The following is a 24103-nucleotide window of genomic DNA, read 5'->3' on the forward strand; positions in this document are numbered from 1 at the left end:
AGTTACACACGCATACATACAGACATACACAATCTCTGAGGATGGGCACATTGTTAGGACATGGTATATGTTTAGGTTCGTGTGTGGGGTTAAAATGAAACAGATCATTTTGTTGTGCACTGTTTTACTAAGTCAGAGAAAACAAAGATAATATCTTGCTTCTATCTTTTCAAACAGTTGTAGGCACAAAGGTCGGAACCAGCACAGGCCTTGGAGCGATTTTGAATCATTTTGCTTGGACGTCACACTTCTAGCTTAGACTACAGCCGCTGATAATGTCAAGTACGGCATGGCATCAAGAAGACACAAAACCTAAACACTGGGAAAAGGATATGTCACACAAATGATAACTGATGGAGAATATGACGTGTAATATAATGATCTTAAGTGTGTTAAAAAAATGTGAATTTTTATCTTGAAGTTTATGGGAAGATGTAAGAATGCTGACATTGTTGTACCATAAACCAATTAGCTGTTAGTTAGGAAGCTAAAAAAAAGCTGTGCAAGTATAATTTAGGGTCCCCTATACAAGCAGCTAACAGCTTTGACAGATTTACATGAGGCCGACACAAAAAAATGCTCAGAATGAGGAAGATATCTTGACTTTTCTTTCAAGAGTCTGCTGAAACAAAGCTCACGAATGTGACAGTTTTTGCTTTTACTCAAAAATTTGAGTTAGCTATTTCAAAACTTTCAGTTACTGACTTAGTATCCAGTTACAGCTGAAGAAGTTACAAATTTAAGATCCATATCTAAAAAAATGTAACTTAGTTTCTACTGAGTAAGTTTAAATTTTGGGATGTGCAACTGAAAATTTTGCATTATTAAATTCTAACTTCAAGGTATGCAACTTGAAATTTCAACATAAAATGTCAAGTGTAATGTCATGTGTAACTCTAAATTTTGAGTTATTTCGAGGTACATAACTTGAAATTCTGACTTCTTGGCTGAGTATCTTGGAATTTCCTGTTACTTCTAAGTCTAAATTTAGAGATATGTAATTTAAAATTTTGAGTTATTATATTGAAATTTGTAAATATATTTTATGTAGATTAATTTATATTTTGTCCCATTATCTGCTAAGTTTAAAAGTTACCTAGCCAAATTATTAATGAAGCTAATGTTTGCCAGACCTGTTAGCAGTGAGGATGTTTGATTTAAAGGCGAGCAAACAGTAGCAAACACATGTTACCAACAGCCTAGTGGTTAAAAAATACTAAAGCCACCTTTTAAATGAAATTATTCTGTTTGTAATTGTAATTATGAAGCTAGTGCCTATGTGGCTTGTCAGCTTAGCTTAGCATAATTACTCATTCTTCCAGCTAGCTATACAAGCTCAGGTTTAAACAAGCACAGCAGGATACACAGACAAACTGCTTATTTTACAATTAGTCTTTAAGATAATTTAAGTTTTACTGCAACAATCAATAGACTTTAGCAGATACTTTTGTATTTTGACTTGGTTATCTCCAAGAAGTGGTAACACATTGGTAATGGATTTATAATCAATGGTACAAGTCAGTGTTAGGCAGGGTAATCTATAGACCGATAGAGCTGAAATATTATAATTAAAATAATAATGATAATATTGTATGAGTCATTGCAAGTTGTTTAGATGTAATTGAGGCACTCACCACTCCTTTGGTGGTCTAGGACAGTCCAGAGTGATTGAAAGACCACCTATAGGCTACTATGAGGTTAATGACCCCTCACACACACAAACACACACACACATGCTGCCTCTGCTTACACACATACTAGCCACCAACAAAGTCCAGTAAGCAAAGACAGAGAGGAGAATGCGAGTGATGGAGATATGGCTTAAAACCGCACTATACTGTATACCATCCAGTGCCACTACACCTACTGTCAATCTGCCAAGTCAGCTGAGGCTCTGCAGCCATGACCTTCGACCCGGGAACTGAACAGCAGGGGAAAGGTTATCAAAGCTGGGGTCTTGGTTCTTAAAGCTAGCCATCCAGACAGCACATGAGCCACACCTTTAATACGGTGCAGACAGTGCCTGAAACTTTAAGGAAAGATGGGGGCAAAACAGAATATTACCCCTTCCAGTCACACTCTCTCTATCATCAGAGTTTTCGATCATGTGACCGTGGCAGGGGAGCAAACAGTGCATGGTTGTTTACTCTGCTTATCAGTGGTGTTGTAACAACTAGAGGAACACACAGGTTGACCTCAGCACTTGCGCACACACGCACACAAATGCAAGAAACCTCACCTTGGGCAAATGAAAAAACAAACAAAAAAAGCTCTGAAAACTGAAATTGTGAATTTTACAAATTATTTAGGATTTTTAATAACCTTCCTTGACATACTGTTGGTTGTGGGAGCAGCTGCCTGTGTTCTAACACATAGTGAAACCACGATAATGAGCAGAGATCATGAACTATTAGCTAGCATTACTAATAAATCTCCTTAACTCTCCTCTGATCTCATCTGCCATAAAAAGAGGCTCGTCCTGCACAGTAACGATCAGTATCTGGAAGAAAAATTGCTGTCTCTGCTCAGCTTATAGGTATAAAACTATGAGCCCCAGTAAACACCGGCCAATAAATAACAGCTATAAATTCCTATATGAGTTATGACCAAGTCTGCCCATTTGTGACTGTGCGATAAGTCAAGTTTTCATGTACGGCAAAGGTAATATTCCTTTGAGAGGCAAAAAAGATATAAGGTAACATGAGTGCATGCGTAGCCTTTTGATGTGTGTGTTCTCCTGTGTGTGTATGTCATACATGCACTCCCACTCTCACACTCAGACTCTGGTTAGTCCGAGCCAGCGCCACATCAGTCCATCATCGCAGATATGGCCTGTGGTTAGATAGCAGGTCTGGCGGCGCACAAGACATTTTGTCCACTCTGTCATGTTTACTTATAATGATAAGCTTTGATGGATTTCTCAAAAACTATAGACGCCTCGACACACACGCACAAACCGTCTAATTCACATATGCAGGCCTGAGAACGCGCTGACCAAAAAGTAAAAGCTGCATTTGACAAGTCACTCTCAAGGCATCAGTGTAAAACTCCAAGCATTAATGAGAAAAGCAAATAAAAAAATGCTTTGTAGGCAACAAAAACAAGACAAACACAGTGAACCATAAAGATTGCAAAAACTTTGTAATTGCTCTCTTTTTCACATCATTCTGGGAATAAAAAGATTTGTTTGAATAGCTAATGAATAAGTGTTTTTTAAATGATTTAACACTGAGGAGACAGTTAAAGTTTTGTGGGCATAAGGCCATCAAGCTGTCAAACGGAGGGAGTAGTTGTGTTTAGAGAAGGATTCCTGGGGTAACTTTTTTTAAAGATGTAAATTTATACAGAGAGTAAGTCTAAGAATAGTCAGACAAGAGATTTTTAAACTGAAGGAGTAGTTTTGCCAAAATTATGCCGTAAATTCTGATTAATTTCCCATCAAATAGAGTCTTTGCACTCTGTGATCTGTTGGTCAGCCTGTACAGTGTTTCCACTGGGTTAGTTTACTTTAGCCTGGCATGTAGCCAGCCCACAGACCGGCCCAGTGCAACTGTGCTGGACCAGTTAAAAAGGCTAATGAGGCCTACGCTTATCATGTCACCCAAAGGCCAGAGAGGTTTGCAGTGGAGAGAGTGCAGGTGGTGATAACTTGCCATACAAATACTTCATACATACAGTGTACTGTAAAAACCTTTCGTGCTACCAAAAGCTTCCCACAGAGGCTTTAAGTGGTCAACCTTTTCTGGAGTCTTTAAACTTTACTCAGGATAGATAAAACTAATTACGGGGAAAGAAAACAACACGTCTAACAGCTGAATCAGTCCACAAAATATGGCCACTTCATTAGGTACAACTGTTAAAACGCATATATTTAGCTAGCAACTTGCTAGATTTCGATTTGAAGCTCAAACCGAGCATGAGAATGGGATAGAAAGATGAGTTTAATCATTTTGAACTTGGCATGGTTGTTGGTGCCAGTTGGTGCTGGTCTGAATATTTCAGAAACTGCTGATCAACTGTGATTTTTCCCCACAATAACATCTCCTGGGTTTACAGAATATGCAGATGAACCTCTCTGAATGCACAACCAAGTGAATATTGAAGAAAAGGGGCTACAACAGCAGAAGACTACATAAGTATTATTACCATATTAGTAATTGTCTCTTCATATCATGAAATACATCAAAATTTCATGTATGGGTCAGTTGCAGTGGGCCGTGGTCTTGTTATTTATGTATGCTCCAAACTAAATCAGCTCCTTAGGACAGACTGCTTAATTATCTGAGTCTTGTGGCAAAGCTTATCAAACATGGGCTCCATTAAGAACTTACTGCCGATGTGAAATAAAGTTTGCTAACTCCTAAAACAAAGGGAAAAACTATTAGCACATATTAATGGATAACCAGGGATGCAGTTTTCCAAAGCTTGACAGTCTGAATCTATGAAGAGCAAACTTTTCGATAAAACTGAACATTTGCTGAGCAGAAAATCCTCACAAGTGCACGGGAGCTGCAGGAGTGGAGTGGTGGTTGTCCACTCTGCAGCATTAGTGCACAAAACATTGGAACATGGCACAGTCATAGAAGCCAGCTTAGCTTTATCTGGAGGCTAATCATAAATGTGAAAGTAGTATCTTGAGTTGTTTGAACAAGTGCTTTAGGTTTAAGTTCAAACTGAGCACTCTCTTTTTTTTCTTTCTTTCAGTTGCAAATAGTTTTTCTTCTTTTGAAGAAAAAGGAGCAGATGATAATATCTTTTTTTTTTGAGGAAGCCAGAGGCACAGAAAACGCAGATAGAAGAAAATAAATGAGCCCATAAGCAAGTTCGGGTTACAAATATCAAGCATTGAGTCAAGACAGAGAAACTGAAAAGACCCTGACTTGTACAACGGGTGGCACTGATCCAAAGCAGACCTCTAACTCATAAGCAGTTCAAGAAACACAAGCTGAAGAGTTTGGAGTGACCCTCGCCATTGTCTAAAAATATCCCAGAAGTTGAAGTGATCTGCAAGTAAAAGGATGAAAATAGCCAAAAATTGTCTGGGAGCTACAACATATGCCAAAGGTAGTGGTGGTGTTTTCCTGTTAATAATTGCCCACAGCAGCATTCACTGCTCTCGCACACCTACTTGGTGTTTTAGCGCAAGCGTGTGTGCAACCACATCTGCAGGCTGTGCTACAATGGCTATTTATAGCTGATGCTAGTTCAGGGTTCACCACTTGCATCTTGCCCAGTGACAGCTGGGATAGGTTCCAGCTCCCTCTACGACCCTGAATTGGATAAGCAGAACTCAAACAAAGGCACACTGCACCACTTGTTAACGAGGGACAAAGATATTAATTGGGGGAAAAATGATAACACAGATATCCTCAGAAGTTGAAGACTAGATCCGATTTCGTCAGTGATTTCTGCTGGAAGATCGCTAAACTTTTAAACCCTCCAAATTACATCAAACTATATTAATAGCATGCTTTACGATATGATGAAAAAAATTACTATAACCATAAAAAAACGACTTGCACTGAATACACAGTCCAGGTTATATTATCTTATTCTTTTCCTAATGCATCATTTCATTTTACAGTAAGAGTGCACCCTAAGTTCACCACTTTTCTTCCCCCTCTTTTTATCTAACCCTACTCTCTCTCTAGTCTTACTGTACAGTTATTTACACCCAAGAGCACACAGGCCATTGGTGAGATTTAGGGAGTAGGTGTCTGACAAAGAGAGTGAGAGAAAATGACAGCAATGGGTGGAGGAGAAGAAATAAGCAGGCGAGAAACAACGCTTTCCTTCTTCTTAGTTCTTCTGATTTTACATCTCACCCCTCCTCTCACACTGTCAAGGCCATTCTTTTCTTCCTCCTACTTTACTCGGCCAAGAAGAGGTCAGAGAATAGGAGAGAGAGACACACACACAAACATATGCACACATCCAGGACTGACCGACCGCAACCGTTACAAATCTTCCCGGCCTTATCGAGGACAACACACTGATAAGTATGTCTCCACTCCCCATCCGACAGATCCATCTCCGAAAACATCTGTGACACCCCGTAGGAAAATGTGGAAGTATATACACGTAAATGTGCGTAATGGCAGATTGATGATTCAACCGAATCCCGTCGCTCATTAATGAGTCAAATCAGAGCTGAGCAGAGGAACAGCCGTGGCTTTGGTTGAGCAAGGTTCAGATGACTTGAGATGTGTGGGCGTGTGTGTGAATATGTGTTTTTGTGCATGTTGTGGGAGTGCTGCACCTGCAACTAATGATGTGAAACTTGCCATCCAGGCTGCACTAACTCTCCACACTTTAAACTCACACCTGTGGACCTGCAACACAAACACACACATATTCTCACTCTTTTTCTCTTTAGCACACTCCTCTTCTGAAGATTTGGCAAGACAATAACCATCTCAGTACTCTGGGCTAAGTGCCTCCTTAACCTAATCAGAGGAAATTAATTTCTTGATTTTCTTTCTTTCTTTTTTTTCCATCCCCGTCTCCAGTGAATTCATGTCTAATGGACTAAGACCAACCCCGACAGGAGAATCTGTCAAATGCAGTGCAGCTGCAGGCCTGCTGTCTTTTATGGAGATACATGGGCTGACAGATGTCACAAAAAGTAACCTCAGCTTCATCATGAACTTAAATGGCAGCTTGTATCTGCATATACAGCTTTATCAGCCTGAGAGGGTGTTTGGGGAACTGTTTTCTTAAGGGTGAGCTTGAAAATATGCATAAAGCAAATCTGTTCTACTTGTACACTTTATTTTATCCACTGTCAATCAGATCCTTTGGTTTATTTTAAAGAAGCTCTAAAAAGGGTTGCAGAGTGACATTGCCAGGAGTTTAGAAACACTATGCTCATGGGTAAGCCCATATAAAGATCTAAACCATGCTCCACACTACATTGTGAAGAATAAATAGTCCTATCTGACTGTTTTTACAGTAGTGGTGTAAAAACTCTCCTCAGGTTGCTAAACATGCCACAATTCATAAAAAGTGTGCATGTGTGTGCTTTTGTGAAATACCCGTACATCCTCACCTCCGTGTGTTTTTGTGGCGGACGTGCGGGGCCACTGGGTTGAGGTGGGCTGGGTCCGTGGTTCCCACAGGCTGTGTGGAGGCTGCCTCTGCCGCGCTATCAGCCTCCGTCTCCGGCCCCCCAGCACCAGCGGGCCCCCTGACGTCAGCCCTGACCTGATAACGGGGTCCACAGCTAGCAGTACAGAGTTGTAGGGGGGGGGGCTGAAGCTGGAGATGGAGGGATGAGCGGCAAGGAGGGGAGGGGAGGGAATGGGGTTACACTAACAGAGCCAGCGGTGGATAAGCCCCTCAGACAGATAAGATGGAGCAGAGTGTGGAGCCTCTTTTGTTTTCCAGTGCGCCTCCTGTCTGGTGGCATCTCCCTTCTCCTCTCCAACATTCCCGCTCTCTTTCTCCATCTATTTTCAACATTTTTTCTTCCTTCTCAGCCTTACCCAATTTGTTAAACCTTTCTCCTCCTCCTCCACCACTGCCACCCCTCCTCTCTTTGTCCAAACAGAAATATTCCTGCTGTTATCAGGCAATATGCACTATGACAGCCTCTGGATTGAGGGACCTTTTTTCCCTCTTGCTTCCTCATTGTGTTTTTATTTTCTCTTACAGTGTTTCCAGAGATTGGGTGGAGGGAGGTGGTTGGGGATGCCTGCATTTGACTGACAGGCGCAGCCAGTTTTAAGGCACTGATAAAGACTTCGCCCGCTTATGTTGTGAATATTTCTCCTCTTGTTTTGATCTCAAGCCTCTTTCAGTGCCATTTTGCCCACACCTTACACCTCTTTAGCCATCTCTCCATGAACTCTGCACGAACCCTTCATCAACACCAAAACAACGCCATTGTTTTGATGATGTCGCTTCACCTTTACCTAACCTTCTTCTTGCCCCTAACTTGCCCCTCGCGTTCAAACAAACAGGTTTTCCCTCTGCCTGCAACATCACACTGCAACTAAGCCCCATGTATGAGTGTATTAAACATTGTGTGTGCGTGTATGTTCCCTATTTGCTCTTTAGGCCTTTGCTAGCCAGCGGACTTTGGCCACTGCTTATCACAGGGAGAGGTCCTGGGATCCCTTGGTCTTCACTGCTAAAAATACACTTGCTAATGCTTGCATGCACACACTCTCTCAGTGACACAGGGCACCCCACTATGTTTTTTGTGATGGCTAACAGCAGTTAACTGTCTGTTTTGGATGCGATTGCTTACAGAATTGATCTATAGCTTAGCAACAGCAGGCTAACCCCAAGGAGCAGAATTTCAAGTACGTGCATAAGCATCAGCGCAACGATCAAACCTCTGCTGGTGAAGTAGTTTTACAAACAGTGGAAGTCATTGGGACAAAAGAGCGTTTTGATAATTGAATTCTTATCATGCATAATTGAGTGTTGTGCGACGTGTTTGCGCTGCTCTTCAAGCTGCGTGAATCAAGAGTCCAATTCAGCACTCGAGTCTGTCACACATATGAGAACCTGCAACTGAGGAGTTAATAATTTATTCCAAAACACACTCCTCATAGATGGTGCGAGAATGTGCATGTGTGTGTGTGTGTGTGTGTGTGAGAGAGAGACAACTGCGTTGCTGAAGCCCAGGTGTCCCGCTGGGAAAACTTGTGTCTCCCCAGAGTGACTCTCTGACCTTACCTGTGCAAACACACTTAATCCACAAGAACAACACAGACACCTTAGATTAACACTTGAACACACACACTTGCACATTTACACACTTACAAGAATGACTGCACAAGGAAATTGCACTCGTTCATAAAAATAAGCAGTAAATATGAAAGAAAAATGTTGACTGAGCGTTTGTGTGTGTTTTTATCACATTATGCTGTTTTAAAACCCTGACAAAAAGCTTAATTTACTAAAGAAATGAAACATTTTTACTAAAACTGTGATTTGCATGTGACATTAGACACATATGTGTGAGTTTGTTCTACTGGAGGCATCAGTAAAAACACCACAAATATTCCAAAAATCCAGTTTTGATCTTTCAGTGTGACATTGAATCAATCTGAATATGTTTTACTGCCAAGTTTACACCCACAGTAGTGCAAGGGATTTGCCTTACAATGCACATGACAATGACCATAACGGAAAGTAGAAACAAAAACAAGTGATGTGACGATACCCAGATATGAATTTGAATAATACACAAAAACGCAAAACATGAAAAACATTTGAATTACGCAAATATCATAAAAAATGTTCTGTTTGCAGATGATGAGCTGTGGGAGGAGACGGAAGACATTGGAGAGAGTGGAGCTTTCATGTCAGTTTGGTTGTTTGGTTTGGAGGATTCTGCAGTTACAAAAATTTATAGCCATACCTATAAATAATTGGCAAAAGAAAAAAAGAAGGATAATTCCTCCCACATTTTCTATCCAAACAAAAACGCCGCTGGTGAGGATGAGTCCCGATCACAATTAATTACAGGCTACACTGCATTCAAAAAGCCAACACTGGGAAAAAACACTGAAATTCTGAAATGTTTTTCTTCCTGCAGACACTTATTAAATTTAAACTTTGGAGACGACATGAGGGCTTCTCAACGTAAACCTTTATTGATCTGCACTGTCATCATTATTGTTATCTCATTACTGTGCATCAGATAAAACAAGACAAACAGCTGACGTCAGCAGGAGCAGATGCTGAACAGATGAAAGCCCTTCTGACAAACAAAAAGAAAAAGACGTTTTCTGCTAACCAAAATGCCCATGAGGAATACCGAGAATTTCAGCTGAGTGACGTCTCTGTGTGCGTTTCACTGGCCTCATATCGTTCCTCCTCCTGTGTTTTCCTGCCTTTCCATTTGAAGTGTTCTTCCTGGAGCCAGGAGTCTACCATACTCTCGGTGTGTGTGTCTGTGTGTGTGTGCGTGTTTGTGTGTGTGAGGAAGAAGGGCCAAAATAAGTCACCGACCCCCGAATGATTGAGTCGTGGCCCCAGCCAAGACGGGGACACTTTTCCTGGTGCCTGGTTCAGACACACACACACACTCATACACACACACACACCTTCCTCAGCAACAGTCTGCTGCTGTCCAACACATACCAGCATCTCTATCTAGTCCCTCACCCAACACCTCTTCATTCATACACACTGACAGCGAACACACACTGGGAAAAACACGGTTGCACAGAATCATTGTTATAAACACACACACACAGTTTACACGAGCTCTGGCCTCTGTCACTGTCAGTGCTTCAGCTTGGCATATGCAAACACACCAATCAAAACACACACTGTACTCTCCAATAACAGCAGAAAAAGAGTGAACGCCGCTTTTTCGGTATTTTTCTAAACTTTTTACCTCACATTTTGCCTGATTATGCTGCAGCTGGAAGCAGCTTTAAAGAAGAACGACACCAACATATTTTTTTGCCAAACTGATTATCGTTTTTTTTTTTCCCGCCGACCAACCGTCAAAAATTTTCCACTTTCTTCGCCTCCTGCTCGAAACACGCGAACAGAGAAATTTCGCGTCACAAAACGAACTTCCACGCTGTAACTGGAGCTGTAAAACTCGAAGCGTCTCTTTCATGAATCGACTTTGGCGCTACTTTATGCTTTCTCAGGTTAACAGACCCACGCCCAGATATTATTAGCCAGCAATTGGTGGCTCTGTTATCAGCCTATGGTTACACATTGATGACAGTTGCCCGTTTCCACTCAGGCAATATTGCACTGTTTGCCTTGACTTTGTTCAAGAAAAAGGGGGGGAATCGATACTAAAGTACGAAGGTTAGAGGTTATTATTCATGCTTTATGCATAGGCTGATAGATCGATTATGTTTTCATGAATATTAATAGGGTATTTTCAATTCATTACAGCTGGGCCAATTAATTCTAAGAATAAGCACTGATTTGCATACCAAACGGATAGTTTTATTGGTTCATTCATCATGAATTATTATGAATAACCACAGTTAATAATTGCTTAAACTACACATCATACAGCAGTATCCCTGGTCTCTTCAAACACACACACACACACACACACACACACACACACACACACACACACACACACACACACACACACACACACACACACACACACTGTAGAAGTACATAATTCAGTGAGGGGATGTCAGTGGGAAGTGGCTGCACAATGAAATGGCCTCGTGTGTTTAGGTTTACTGGTGTTGATGACAGGTATAAATCTGTCCTGGAGAGGACAACAGCCGCCGGACACTTCCGACTAAAGTAGCTCTATTCTTCATTTTGTCAAAACAAAAATAATAATAATATGAAAACACATAACAAAAGAAAAACCATTTCTGGCTGTGGAGAAGTGCTGTGACGAAAACACGAATGAATAAATGGCCCGTGGGACCCCTGCAGGTCACAGCTCATTTATTTACAGGCAATATCCCACCGCATCTATGTACATATATGCGTCCTCCAACAGGTTATAGCCTGATGCATGTGCACTTTTAACTGTCGTAAATAAGGGATGTTAACCTTAAAAAAAGATCGCTTTGTATTACCAGAAAAAAAGTTGCTAATCGTAATCATAACACATTATTAAAACAATAACGCCAATATCTCTGCCTTCAGTTTTACTTTATTTTTTTATTTTATTTTATTGTATTTTATTTTATTGTATTTTATTGTATAGAGAGAGAGAGAGAGAAATTATCATATGTAAAAAATATTTAATAATAGCTATAAAATATATAAATCAAGGCACACAGAATAATTACAGAACAAAAAAGAAGACTAAAATCGAGAATTGAAATCTGATAGATTTAAAAAACATTTAAAAAAAGAAACACAAAGTTTAGATCTTTAGATTCCCGATTCTTCATTTCAGATAAGCGAAAAATAAATAATAAAACAGCAATTAAAAAATCGGCGTTCAATGAGTTCAGCCAGGTTTTAATTTAATAAAAAAAGTATTTGGATATTTTGTGCTAGCGCTAAAAATGATTTTATAGCGATGTTTTAAAATCGATAAGGACAGAAAAAGAAACCGCTCGACTCCAATAAGATCGGCGTGAAGCAGCGAGTCTCCAACTCCCTTGGAGACTTGAAAGTCTTTATTTATATTTATGTTTTTATTAGATTAAAATGCAACATTTAAAAACAGCAACATTTTTTTTAAATCACCACTAAACAAAAGATAATAGGTCAGAAAGAAAATAGACCCCCCAAAAAAGTGCTCGGCCTTCGCCAAATCCATGTGATAGGCCTATCTGGAATCCATGAAATAAATACTGTGCAGTTTTGGAAACGTCATTAGAAAAAATGTTTGGATTTGTTTTTGGCAAAAAGGTTGAGAGAGAAAGAGAGAGAGAGAGAGAGAGAGAGAGAGAGATAATGACAGCTGGATCTTGATCACAGGGTCTGTCACTCCTCCTCCTCTCTTGTGTGTCCACTAATGCGTTTATTTTCACTTCTCTGAGTGTTGCGCTGTTTTGCTTGACTTGATCAGATCTGAACAAGTAGCCTGACTTTAGCCAGCTTCGCGAGCTGCTTTAAACCAGATGTTTTGCGGTAACACGCAGTAGTTCCGTGCGTAACCGCATCCACACAGCCTTTATACCTTCTACCGACGCGGATGTCCAACTTCAAGGTGAGGATATGTACCAGGGCATAATGACAAGCAACCACGGACCCTCTTCTTACGAGGCCGGATTTCTTCATAACGCCTCGGCGGGCACCTCTCCGGTTTATGTCCCCACCACCCGGGTCGTCACACCCATGATTCCTGCGCTTCCTTACCTTCAGGCGCCCGGTGCGTCGCAGCAGAGCAGCCCGGCGTCGAGCCACTCTGCGTGGGCACAGCCGGGCGTAGACTCGGTGCCCTCATACAACCACTCCCCGGTGTCTCCGCGCTTCACTTTCTCCACCAGCCCACCTCTGTCCTCCGGGGTGGCCACGGCCCGGGAGACGGCAGTTTCTTACACAAGCCCGCTGAACATCTCCGCTAACGGTAGGGATCACTATAGCGCTCGCAGTCTGAGCGGGTCGTATCACAGCCCTTATTCGGCCTACATGAGCCCTAACGTGGGCGGAACGTGGCCGGCGTCCCCCTTCGACAGTCCGGTTCTCCACGGTCTCCAAACTGGCGCTCCTCCTGGGACAACAAGACACCCTAACATAGGTGAGAAAATAAAATACACTTTTACACAAATACAGTGTTTCAGTATTTTAAGAACGAAAAACGCACAAATGAAATAGATTACAAAAGGGAGAACACAATTATTTGTTTAATTTAGAGATTAAAAGTTGGAATTAATAGGAGCTAATTGGCGAAACTAAAAAAATATAAAAACGTGCATTAATTAATAATGATCAACATCAATTTTGGCTCCATTAAAAGGAAAATAAAATGTGTTTAAAGTAATATTTTGTTACTTTTACGCGGTTGTAAAGGGGCTGATTGTGATTTTAAAGAAGGGCTAAATGAATTTTAAAACATTAACACCATGAACAAGAATATATGTTTTTACTCATATTTACACATTTAACGTAGTTTATGGTAGTTTATAAAGATATAAAATTATACAGACTTCTGGACAGTCTTCTAAAAATTCACGTTTTTACATTTATGCTGATCACAAATGAACATTTTCACACAGATTTAGGCTTGAAGAACAAGGAAAAACAGCCTCGCGTGCAAATCCACACAGTTTTATATCTATAATAATTCAACAAAATTAATAATACATTTTTATAAGCCGTTTTAAATGTGTGGCACACATCCCTACATCCCTATATATATCTATATCTAACTATCTACACATATATATATCTATATATATCTCTATATATATCTATATCTAACTATCTACATATATATAACTCTCTCTCTCTATATATATATATCTCTATATCTATCTATCTATCTATCTATCTATCTATCTATCTATCTATCTATCTATCTATCTATCTATCTATCTATATCTATATATATATCTATATATCTATATATCTATATATATATATATATATATATATATGAACACTCATCAGGCTCAATCCAAACACCCAATAGTTTAACATAAACAACATATAGAAAACATGCTATCTATTAGTTATGAATGAATCTGAGCAATATTATTGGTAAGATTGAAATTAATATTTAACACAAGTGGAATTGATAACACCATTTGTGGTTTATGAGCTGTGTTTGACTGTGGCCTTTTGGATCAGGCCAGATTTTATTTGCTGGGAATGTCATCCATGCGTCACATATCATCAATCATTTATTAAAGAAGTCCTTCATGATTATATATATATATGTATATATATATATATATATATATATATATATATATATATATATATATATATATATATATATATATATACACATATATGTTTTTTTAAATTATTATTAAAAAAGACATGTTAGAAGTGACTTTAAGGTGAACAGATGAATCTAATATCTGACCTTTATGTACTGGATGTGATTTTGGCCTGTAGCTGCAGCCTGCAGTGTACTCTGAACCATATGGATGACGGAGATTTCACAACACATTCATTTTGCTTAGGCTGTCAGATTTTCTGTGGCTCACGTCTTGCATAGTCTGCATCACCAATAAGCACTGTGTTTGTTTAAGCTGTCTTTCCCTCCCCTTTATCTAAAGTTTCTGAACTTTTGCAGAATGATGGTGGGCAAAATCTTTTAATTCAAACGTGCACAACTGGCCACTTTTCCAGTTCAGTATCCTCACAAGTAACCAGTCGTTATCGCTCATTCTTCACCGCATCAGTTATTATTCACAGCTGATTAACAGCTCATTACTTCCTCATTTCTAAATATCATGTACAGTTTCCATCTGCCACATCCCCCCTCCCCACCCCCCCGACCCTCAACAGTTACATGGAGAAAGAAAAAATAACATCTCTCAAATTATCTCTAAAAAAGAGAGATAACAGCATTGATCCAAACTGAGCTCTTCATCTTATTACAGTCACACTCATCACAAAGACCCCTGTGTTCACTCACTGATTTGGTTTACAAGCGTTTTCAGTAACACCTCACTGTTGTGCAATCTCAACAAATTCAATCAAGTCTCTGTGTTTGATTAAGAGGCTTTCAGCCGGGTGCCGAAAGCTCATTGTTCTGGGGAAAGGGAAACTCCCTCATCTGTTCCGTAAAGATGGAAAAGAGGAAATAAAATCTAATCAGAATTCATTCAATAATCAACGCACAGAAATGCTCAGTGACATTTAGCTTGAATGCATGTGAGGGCACTAAACTAAAATCAGTTTTGATCTTCAAATGGAACAACTAAATTCACTTTAGTTTTGTCTTTTGAGCAAAGCTATCATGGTCATGTTAAAATTGCAAAACATAAATATGTTGATTGTAGAAAATAACAATATTGGCATTTATTAAGTGTGGGATACAATGCATGGATTTATTTATGCTTAAATTGAACAATCCTTTGCTCAAGTTTAATTAGATTGAGGGGGAGGGATAACTTTTCAACTAAAGGACAGCATAATCCATCAGTATTTCAGATTCCAATATCTGTGTTATGACTCTGATAAATTCCTGGAAGTCATGAAAGCAGTTTGGATGGAATTTGTATGAACAAAATGGGAAAAAAAAATACGCACATTCTATTAAAGTAAAATCTGACAAAGTACACCTAAAATCAGGTTAAATGGTAATAATTCATATAAGTTAATAAAATATTAATATTAACATAATAATAAAATGTATTTTACTAGGTAAAGCAAGAAATACAAGGTAAAAAAAGAACAAATTAAAGGCTTACATAAGGTATCAAAAATAAACCCAGAAAGATGTGATATTTTAATACAAATATTTTATTACGTTGCATTCAGGCATGTTTACTCTTTTCATTCTTTCACTCATGGGGCCAATTAAACAGTGTTGTTGGGTAATGTGTAACAATGTGTCCTATTTCGCATGCTGACCTCCTTTTTTTCCACATTTTATCCCCCCCCCCCCCAAAAAAACAAAAAAACAAAAAAAAAAACAACCTTTCAAATCAGAATTTAAATCAGAAAACTTTAGTGGAATGCTTAGTACAGTATGTACCCTAGTACAATTCCTCCATTCTTTTACTGAAAATTGAACTGTTAATTTACAGCATTACATTATTAGAATTATTATTGTTTCTTATAGTAGCTAATCACGCTGTGTTCGCCAGCATGTTAAGTTAAATCACTTTTCTTAATTGATGTTTCATTGAAATTTCAGAAAGATTTATGAATTAAATGATAATCTGATTAATTAATCTGGTTATGTTTCCCGAAATGCAAAAGTGTAAAATCCCAGGAAAATACTCAGATAAAATATTCTATTAAAGTTAAATCTTTTAATGTTAAAAATGAGTTTACAGATACAATCATTATCTCTCTGACTTTAGCTTTTTCCTTGTGACAGCTGACACCATGTACACTCTGTATTTCTATTTTCACTCCTGGCCTCCTAAAGCGTTTATGTCTGGGTTTTTTAACCGCACCATGATAAACGCTGACATATAAACAGTGGGCATGAAAACTTCCATTTAGATATTTCTTTTGTGTATTGTCTCGTGTTGCTGCGTTGTGTTGGCTACAATTGCTGCCTCGCTCAAGGTTAGCTCGCCCTGCCGTGTCTGTTTGGCTCTCAGCCTTGAGGAGGCCTGCATGTGTACAACTGCCTGTCCGGTTGCACAGCGCGGCGAGGGAGGAACACATGTGGGCCAGATTTATGCTATCTGAGGAAGAGCAATTATGCACAGCGAAGTGTGTGTGATTAAAACACATTAGGATTTGAACGGGACGTCCACAGTTAATACGTTGCTGTTTTCTGCTGTTTATCAAGGTGCTCTCAGACCTGACACGTTTTTTAGATTACAGCTCGTGCTGGTGGTGGCATTGCTGAAATATGAAGGACTAGTAGTGTTCTTACCTCTACTCCAAAGATTGATGTCTCCTATCCCAAATAGTTAAGAGGTTCTTGGGAGACACTTTGTTATGTGCCAGATGAGAGAGTGAAGATTACATTTATCACATTTATCAGATGTCATGCTAAGTGAGAAAGAAAAGGAGAAAGAGGTATGATAGACATTTCAGTAGGACTGAGCTCTATTCCATCTTTATTTCCAGCCAACTTTTATCTCATGGGGGGGGGGGGGGTTGCGAGATAAGGAAGGATTCCAGGTTGCGGTTGTGTGGGCCCCTGAGTGGATCCAGCCTGCACCTCCTGCTGGTGCATGAATGCCACTGCACTGCTTGATCACTGTCAGGGTCTGAATGTACAGGAAAGCAATGGATTTATGTTTGTGGTATCAGAGTGGCTGGAGGTTAATTTCTCTAAGAAGTATTATAGCATAACTGTTCCAGTAATGTTTGAGTGTTACTTCAGATCATACAGTACACTCATGTTTTGTGTTTTACTTACAAAAGGTTAGAAATGACCAGTGGCCCCATCTCAAGAAAAAGAACTTTTTGGCTTATCGCGTTTTATATTTGTCATCTCTTATCAGATTTGTTTGATGACTTCGCTGAGGGCCGAGAGTGCGTGAACTGCGGAGCGATGTCAACCCCCCTCTGGAGGCGAGACGGTACCGGTCACTACCTGTGTAACGCCTGCGGGCTGTACCATAAGATGAACGGCATCAACAGACCTCTTATCAAACCCCAGAGACGGCTGGTTGGTCACCCACAATTTCATCTTCTCCTTTAGCAAGTCCTGTAAAACAGATGCTTTCATCTCTTTGCTAAATGTCATTCCACTGACGACCGACATGTTTTATCTGTGGCAGTCTGCCTCGAGGAGGGTGGGCCTGTCCTGCACCAACTGTCACACCACCACCACCACCCTGTGGCGACGAAACGCAGAGGGAGAGCCGGTCTGCAACGCCTGTGGGCTCTACATGAAACTCCACGGGGTAAGAGAGAGAACAATGGGAGAACTCTTGCACTCTTTTTCTTCTTTCGGGTGCTCCCATTAGGGGTCGCCCCAGTCGATCATCTGCATCCATCTCAACCTATCCCTGTATCCTCTTCTGTCACACTTCTTCTGTAGTCTTCCTGGCAGCTCCACTATCCCTCCTCTACACATGTCCAAACCATCTCAGCCTTGCCTCTCTAACTTTGTCTTAAACTTGCACATATGATGCTTTGCAAAATAAAAATTCATGCAGAACATCTAAATGAAAAGACGTTAAGAAACTGCATCAAGTCAGTGATCAACTCTTGCCTTAAAAACAGTTTTCCAGCCTTTATGATTGTTAAATGTATTTTAATACAGCCTGCGTTTTCTTTAAGGGTCTTTCTTTGTCTTTGTGTCTCGACAGGTCCCTCGACCTTTGGCTATGAAGAAAGAGGGGATCCAGACCCGCAAACGCAAACCTAAGAACCTCAATAAATCCCAAACTGGTGGGCTTCAAAAACACACTTGATTATATTTGTGTTTATATTTAGGAGAAAGCAGGAGCAGAGCCGTAAATGTCGTTTCTCCCCTGTGTTCTAAATTAGAGTGATAATTTTCTGCCGTCACCTGTTGTCCTTTGTACTTTCAAACCGAAGAAATAAACATTTTTAGATTTATCAGTGCAAATGTGATACAGGTTTACGTATCAAGGTCCAATCACATGTGTACAACATCTGTAACCTCACCTGTGCTGTACCCTGCAGGGACACCAGGCAATGAGGGGGCTCCGATTACACCCAGCAGCACTCCCCGTGCCTCCACCACCTCCACCACTACCACCACTGCAGAGGAGACTCGCCAGATAAAGACAGAGCCAGAAAATCACAGCTTGTACACACATCACAGCTCACATGCACAGGTGAGACACCTCGATGGCGAAATCTCGAAAGACATTTATGTTCAAGAAATTTACGAAAAACTCAGATTTTTGGTAGACATTAATGTAAAAATCAATGCCTCCCTAACCACGTGTCACTCAGAGGTAGGGAGGTAGTGGGAAGTGAACAGAAAGATGGTAAAAATTCCACTTCTCATCACCTTCTCCATTATCTCTCCAGATTTCTGCCCTGCCAGCCTACATGGCAACTCAAGGAGGCCCCATTGCTCTCAAGATGTCCCCTGGAGGGCACAACGGGTCCTCTGGCTCCAAAGCTGAACCCTGGAACAGCCTAATCCTGGCTTAGAAAAACCTACAACCCAACATCTCAAAAACCTACCTAACCACAGAATACCTATTAAACTCTCCTGACAGACTCTGGGTTCAGACCATCCGTTTCCTGCCCGCTGTGCAGCGTTGTCAGTGCAGGAACAGAAATCTGGGAGCTACTACAGAAGAAACGAGGCCTTACAGTGCTGCACACACACTGTGTGTGAACTCAGAGCAAACAAGGACTTGAATGGACTTTGTTATAGAAATCTGAAAGAAGAGCAGTGACTAGATTCACTCAGTAACACGACAGAAAACTTTTCGTCACCCTCTCCGACAGATAAATACTGTAACATAATACATGACAATAATAGTTATAGTCATTTAAAAAAAAAAAAACAACAACATATTTTTTTGATTTGCATATGATTGTGGATATTTTGCCAAAAAGGAAAAAAATTAAAATACACAAAAAATGTTTAAAAAAAAAAATCAAATTTTTTAAACTTAATGTAAAAAGTTGCACCACCAGGTTTACAGAAAGTGTATTTAAAGGCCAGTTCAGATACATGTATATAAAAGAACCAGAAATATAGTAGAGTTGATCACTTTCCACTGGTTGTATCAAGGCAATTCAACAATAGACTTTCCACACATTTTTCTTCATGGTGCTTAAAGCTTTGATTTTTTTTTTTTTTTCTGTGTAGGATAAAATCATCCCTTAGGTTCATCCAAAGAAACTGGCACGCTGTTTTGGGGAAAGCACGGTGCTTTTTCGGGTTTGCAGGTTTAATTAAACGAGTAATTTTTTGTAGTTCAGTTGTAATGTAATAAGATTGCAGCAGATGCAAACTATTCAGTGTTTCTATGCTGGTTAAATTCAGCAAACTGAAACAATGAGCGATCTGTTATACTCTTTTCGAACTGCAAAAGAAGGTAAAGCAAATATAAAACAGGTTATATAGAGTGTCCCAGGGATCCTGCACAACAGTATGTTTTGTCATTGGCACATCGGCTGTTTCTGCTGTCAAGAATCTGCAGTTAAAAGGCAAGTGTGTAATTAGCACATCTAATCTTTGAATGACTATTCCCCCCTAAACTTACTTTATGGGATCCATCACTCCCCAGTGCCAATTATCCGATCGCTACACGATCTACTACTCAGTGCAATAAGAACAGCTCCTTATCACTTTCTTCCATTCAAAGTATGAAAAATACACGTCAGTATTGGCATCTCTTACAACACATGATAAACTACCTGTGCAGGAAGAGTGCACGTGATGATTGTGATGTGGAGGCCACATAGCTCCCCCTGCTGACAGATGCACAGGCATGCAACCACTGGACTTTAATTAAAAGGTTAAGCGCTAAACCACATCATTATCATCACCGTCATCATCGGATTACCATCTACTATATAAGGACTGACCGATAAGCTGTATAAAGGATTAACTGTACAGTATGTTAGCATTACTTCAATTTGCTTTCTAAAAGCATGGAGGCAACCATTGTAAATGTAGGATATTGCTACTGCTTCTATGTAAAAACTCCACTCCAGTATGATCTGTGACATATTGTAGACAAAGACACTAATAAAGACACAGCATTTTGACATAATGCAAACGGTATGCATTGTACAAAGGTGGTGCTATATTCATTGTTTCTAATGCCATTGTCTTACAATAACTTCATTTCCCTCTCAAAAACACGCAGAACCTTTGAATCCTCTTAATTTCCCAATTTGTAAAACCTGCTCTGTGATGTTCACGGTATTTTTGATAAAAAGCTGAAGGGCACAGTGGTTAAAGTCCTCAGTCAACTTTTCTCTGATGACCTCTGCACACTTGTCCTGTACCAAGTCCCTCCAACACTGCTGAAACGCAAGTCTCATTATATCCTCGAGGCCAGCATCACACGCTTGTGAGCTAAATGTGTAACCAAGTGCAAAAACACGCTCTCTTTCTAAATATTCCTGGAGACTTTCGGTGCTCATCGAAAGCAGAACTTCTGCAGAGTCGATCAGTGCGTTCACCTTCTGCGTCAGGATTTTTTTTCTCATGCGCTGGTTTGCTTTCAAATATAGAACGCATGCTTTTAAAATAAGTCTTCATGTCCTGCTTCTGCATGGTGGCTGCAAAGTGGATGTTTTCTTGTTGAGGCCTCAGCAAGCGCTTAAGAAGAGAAAACAGTTTCACACAAAAGATTAAGATCGGTGCTCATTTCAGCTGCTTTAACATAACTCCCGTAGTCCACAGTTTGATTTACGCATTCCACCTGCTTGTAGTTAACATCCTGAAACAGATTTTCTCTGGTTCCTTTAAAGCCCCAGCACTTCATATGGCCAATATGAGTCTTCACTCCAAATGCATTCCACTACTCCAGAGCCTTATGAACCAGGTTCAGCATGCACGGGTTGGCATATCTTGCCAAACATGGGCTATTCACGGTGAAGATATAGACCCTTACGTCTTCAGAGAAACTCTCTGACTCCAGAAGTTCCTGGGTTTGGCTGATAACGAGGTCCTCACTATGTTCTCTACTGCCATAGTTAGGATGATAAGGCCCGTACATGATAATCTCCTCCTGTCTTTCAATCACTGCCCAAGAATGCTGTTTGTCGTCTTCACAGCATTCATCAGTGATGTCGTGGTGAAACTGTAAAAAATTACTGTTCACTGAGTCATTGAGGAAAAAATGATTTGTGGCTTGATTGAATTTGAGAGTATAATGTCAGCTCCAAGAGGAGATTGGTCCTTCTAGTTGCACAGGCTTCACATGTCCAGGGGTGACCACAGCTTCTCCTGTGACGCAAATATAACCATTATTAATGAATTCCACACAAAAGCCGGACAATGACCATGTTAAACCTCGGTTCTTTTAAGGATATCTGTAGTTTTATGGGAACTGTGTGTGGTACTGATGAAGAGCTAAAACTTGTTGGACACTTGCTGTGATGATTTCTTAGTGAAGCAAGTCCACTTATGACCTACCACACATATTTGCCCTAGACAGGGGCTCAATTAAAACAAACAGTTAACTTATTAAAGTTAAATGTCCTAAACTCTAATAAATAAATAAATACTAATAATAACATGATAATAACAAATAATACATAACAATAAAAATAACTTTTCTAACCTAAAATTTGTGTTTAGAAAACTATATTAACAATTATTAATTATGCCACACTAGAAGTAGTTAAAGTACTAAATTCACCGCCACTTCATTAGGTACGCTTGTTAAATGCTCCCACCACTAATATCCAGTCAGCCAAGCACATGGCAGCAACTCAGTATTTAGACATGTAGACATGGTTGAGATTACATGCTGAAGTTCAAGCTGAGAATCAGAATGGCAAAGAAAGGTGATTTAAGTGACCTGGTTCAGGGACATGAGATGGTTGTTGGTGCCAAAAGAGCTCAGCTGAATATTTCGGAAACTGCTGCTGGGATTTTCCCACACAAAAATCTCTAATGTTTAAAGTGAACAGTCAGAAAAAGAGAAAATAGTTGTGTGAAAAAGTCTTGTTGATGTCAGAGGTCAGAGGAGAATGGCCAGACTGCACTGAGTTGATAGGAAGGCAACAGTAAATCACATAAGTGATTGCTACAACCAGCATATGCAGAAGTGCATCCTTGAATGCACAGCACCTTGAAACAGATGGGCTTCATCAGCAGCAGAAGACCACACCAGGTTCCACTCCTGTCAGCTAAGAACAAGAAACCGAGGCCACATTTCACACCTGCTCACCGAAACTGCACAACAGAAGATTGGAAACATGTTGCCTGGTCTGCGGACTCTCCGTTTCTGCTGCAACATTCAGATAGTAGGATAAGAATTCCGGACTACACGGACACATGGATCACTCACACCTTGTATCAGTGGTTCAGGGTGGTGCTGATGGTGTGGGTGAATATTTTACTGGCACACTTTGGGCCCCTTAGTACCAATTTAGCAACATTTAAAAGCCACAGACTGCCTGAATTTTGTTGTTGACCATTACCATCCCTTTAAGCCCACAGTGTACTGATCTTGTGATGGCTGCTTCCAGCAGGATAACACACCATGTCACAACACAGTTCATCAACATGACAGTTCACTGAGTTCACTGCACTCAAATGGTCTAAATGTAGAGCACCTTTGGGCTGTGATGGAGCAGGAAATTCTGATTTTAAATGTTCAGCCAACAAATCTGCAAAAACTGTGTGATGCTATCATGTCAATACGGACCAAATTTCTGAAGAATGTTTCCAACACATTGTTGAATCTACACTATGAAAATTAAGGCAGCTCATGATCAAGCCCATTGTCTCTGACTGAAAATGGATATGTTTTTATCAAACTGTACCAGCTATAGCTGATATTGTTGGATAAACCGACCTGTATTATGTGGTCACATTTCTTCTTTTTTATATATAGATTTAGTAGTTAACTAAACAGACACTACTTGACTCAATAACTCTTCTTTTCCCGCAGGTAACATATTATTGAACTACTTGTGTAACTACATTTGGTTCACTATTGCCTAAAACAAAACAAATACACAGAACAATGTGTGATCGTCTTGTTACAACACATGTTTGTGGAAACTATTTCACATTGTGCAGCCAGTGTTAATGCAGCTCTTCTTCAGTCAGTATTGCTTTAGCCTTACAGGCTGTGGAGACTGACCTTTCCCTCTGTTGTCTGTGCCACCGAGTTCTCAGGCTGGCCAAACATTTCTTCTTACAAAACCAAGGCCGCTCTTCATATCCATCAAACAGAGGCCGCTTCCGCCTAAACCTGGATGAAAGCATGCAATCAGATTCATATTGCCAGAAAGTAGCGCACAAGGACTCTGATGAATACTGTTGAGGGAATCACTGCCCCTCACACTGAGCAACTGGAAGACTAAAGAACTAAGCAGATATTTCAGTGTAGAGTCTAAAGCCAACCTTAGTCACACGTAATATACTACCACCCTCCCCTTTATGTTTTGTTTCAGTGTTTTTTCAGAGTTT

The 24103-nt window shown here is 40.0% G+C and overlaps 1 protein-coding gene across 1 annotated transcript; it reads left to right on the top strand.

The window, feature by feature from the left end:
• The first annotated feature begins 12633 nt into the window (after positions 1-12633).
• On the top strand, positions 12634-19140 carry gata4 (GATA binding protein 4). The gene is made up of 6 exons (XM_063495730.1): positions 12634-13156; positions 17508-17674; positions 17787-17912; positions 18321-18402; positions 18661-18815; positions 19015-19140. The coding sequence occupies exons 1-6, from the start codon at positions 12634-12636 to the stop codon at positions 19138-19140; spliced, it is 1179 nt and encodes a 392-aa protein (XP_063351800.1).
• The last annotated feature ends 4963 nt before the right edge of the window (positions 19141-24103 follow it).

Source organism: Pelmatolapia mariae, linkage group LG15, assembly GCF_036321145.2.
Source record: "Pelmatolapia mariae isolate MD_Pm_ZW linkage group LG15, Pm_UMD_F_2, whole genome shotgun sequence".
NCBI classification, from domain to species: domain Eukaryota; kingdom Metazoa; phylum Chordata; class Actinopteri; order Cichliformes; family Cichlidae; genus Pelmatolapia; species Pelmatolapia mariae.

What these genes read in the sequence shown, in the direction of transcription:
- gata4 (XM_063495730.1), top strand. Translation starts at nt 12,634, where the DNA reads ATGTACCAGGGCATAATGACAAGCAACCACGGACCCTCTTCTTACGAG. An exon ending in AACAAGACACCCTAACATAG is followed by an intron (nt 13,157 to 17,507) that starts GTGAGAAAATAA and finishes ATCTCTTATCAG; the next exon opens with ATTTGTTTGATGACTTCGCT. An exon ending in TCAAACCCCAGAGACGGCTG is followed by an intron (nt 17,675 to 17,786) that starts GTTGGTCACCCA and finishes TATCTGTGGCAG; the next exon opens with TCTGCCTCGAGGAGGGTGGG.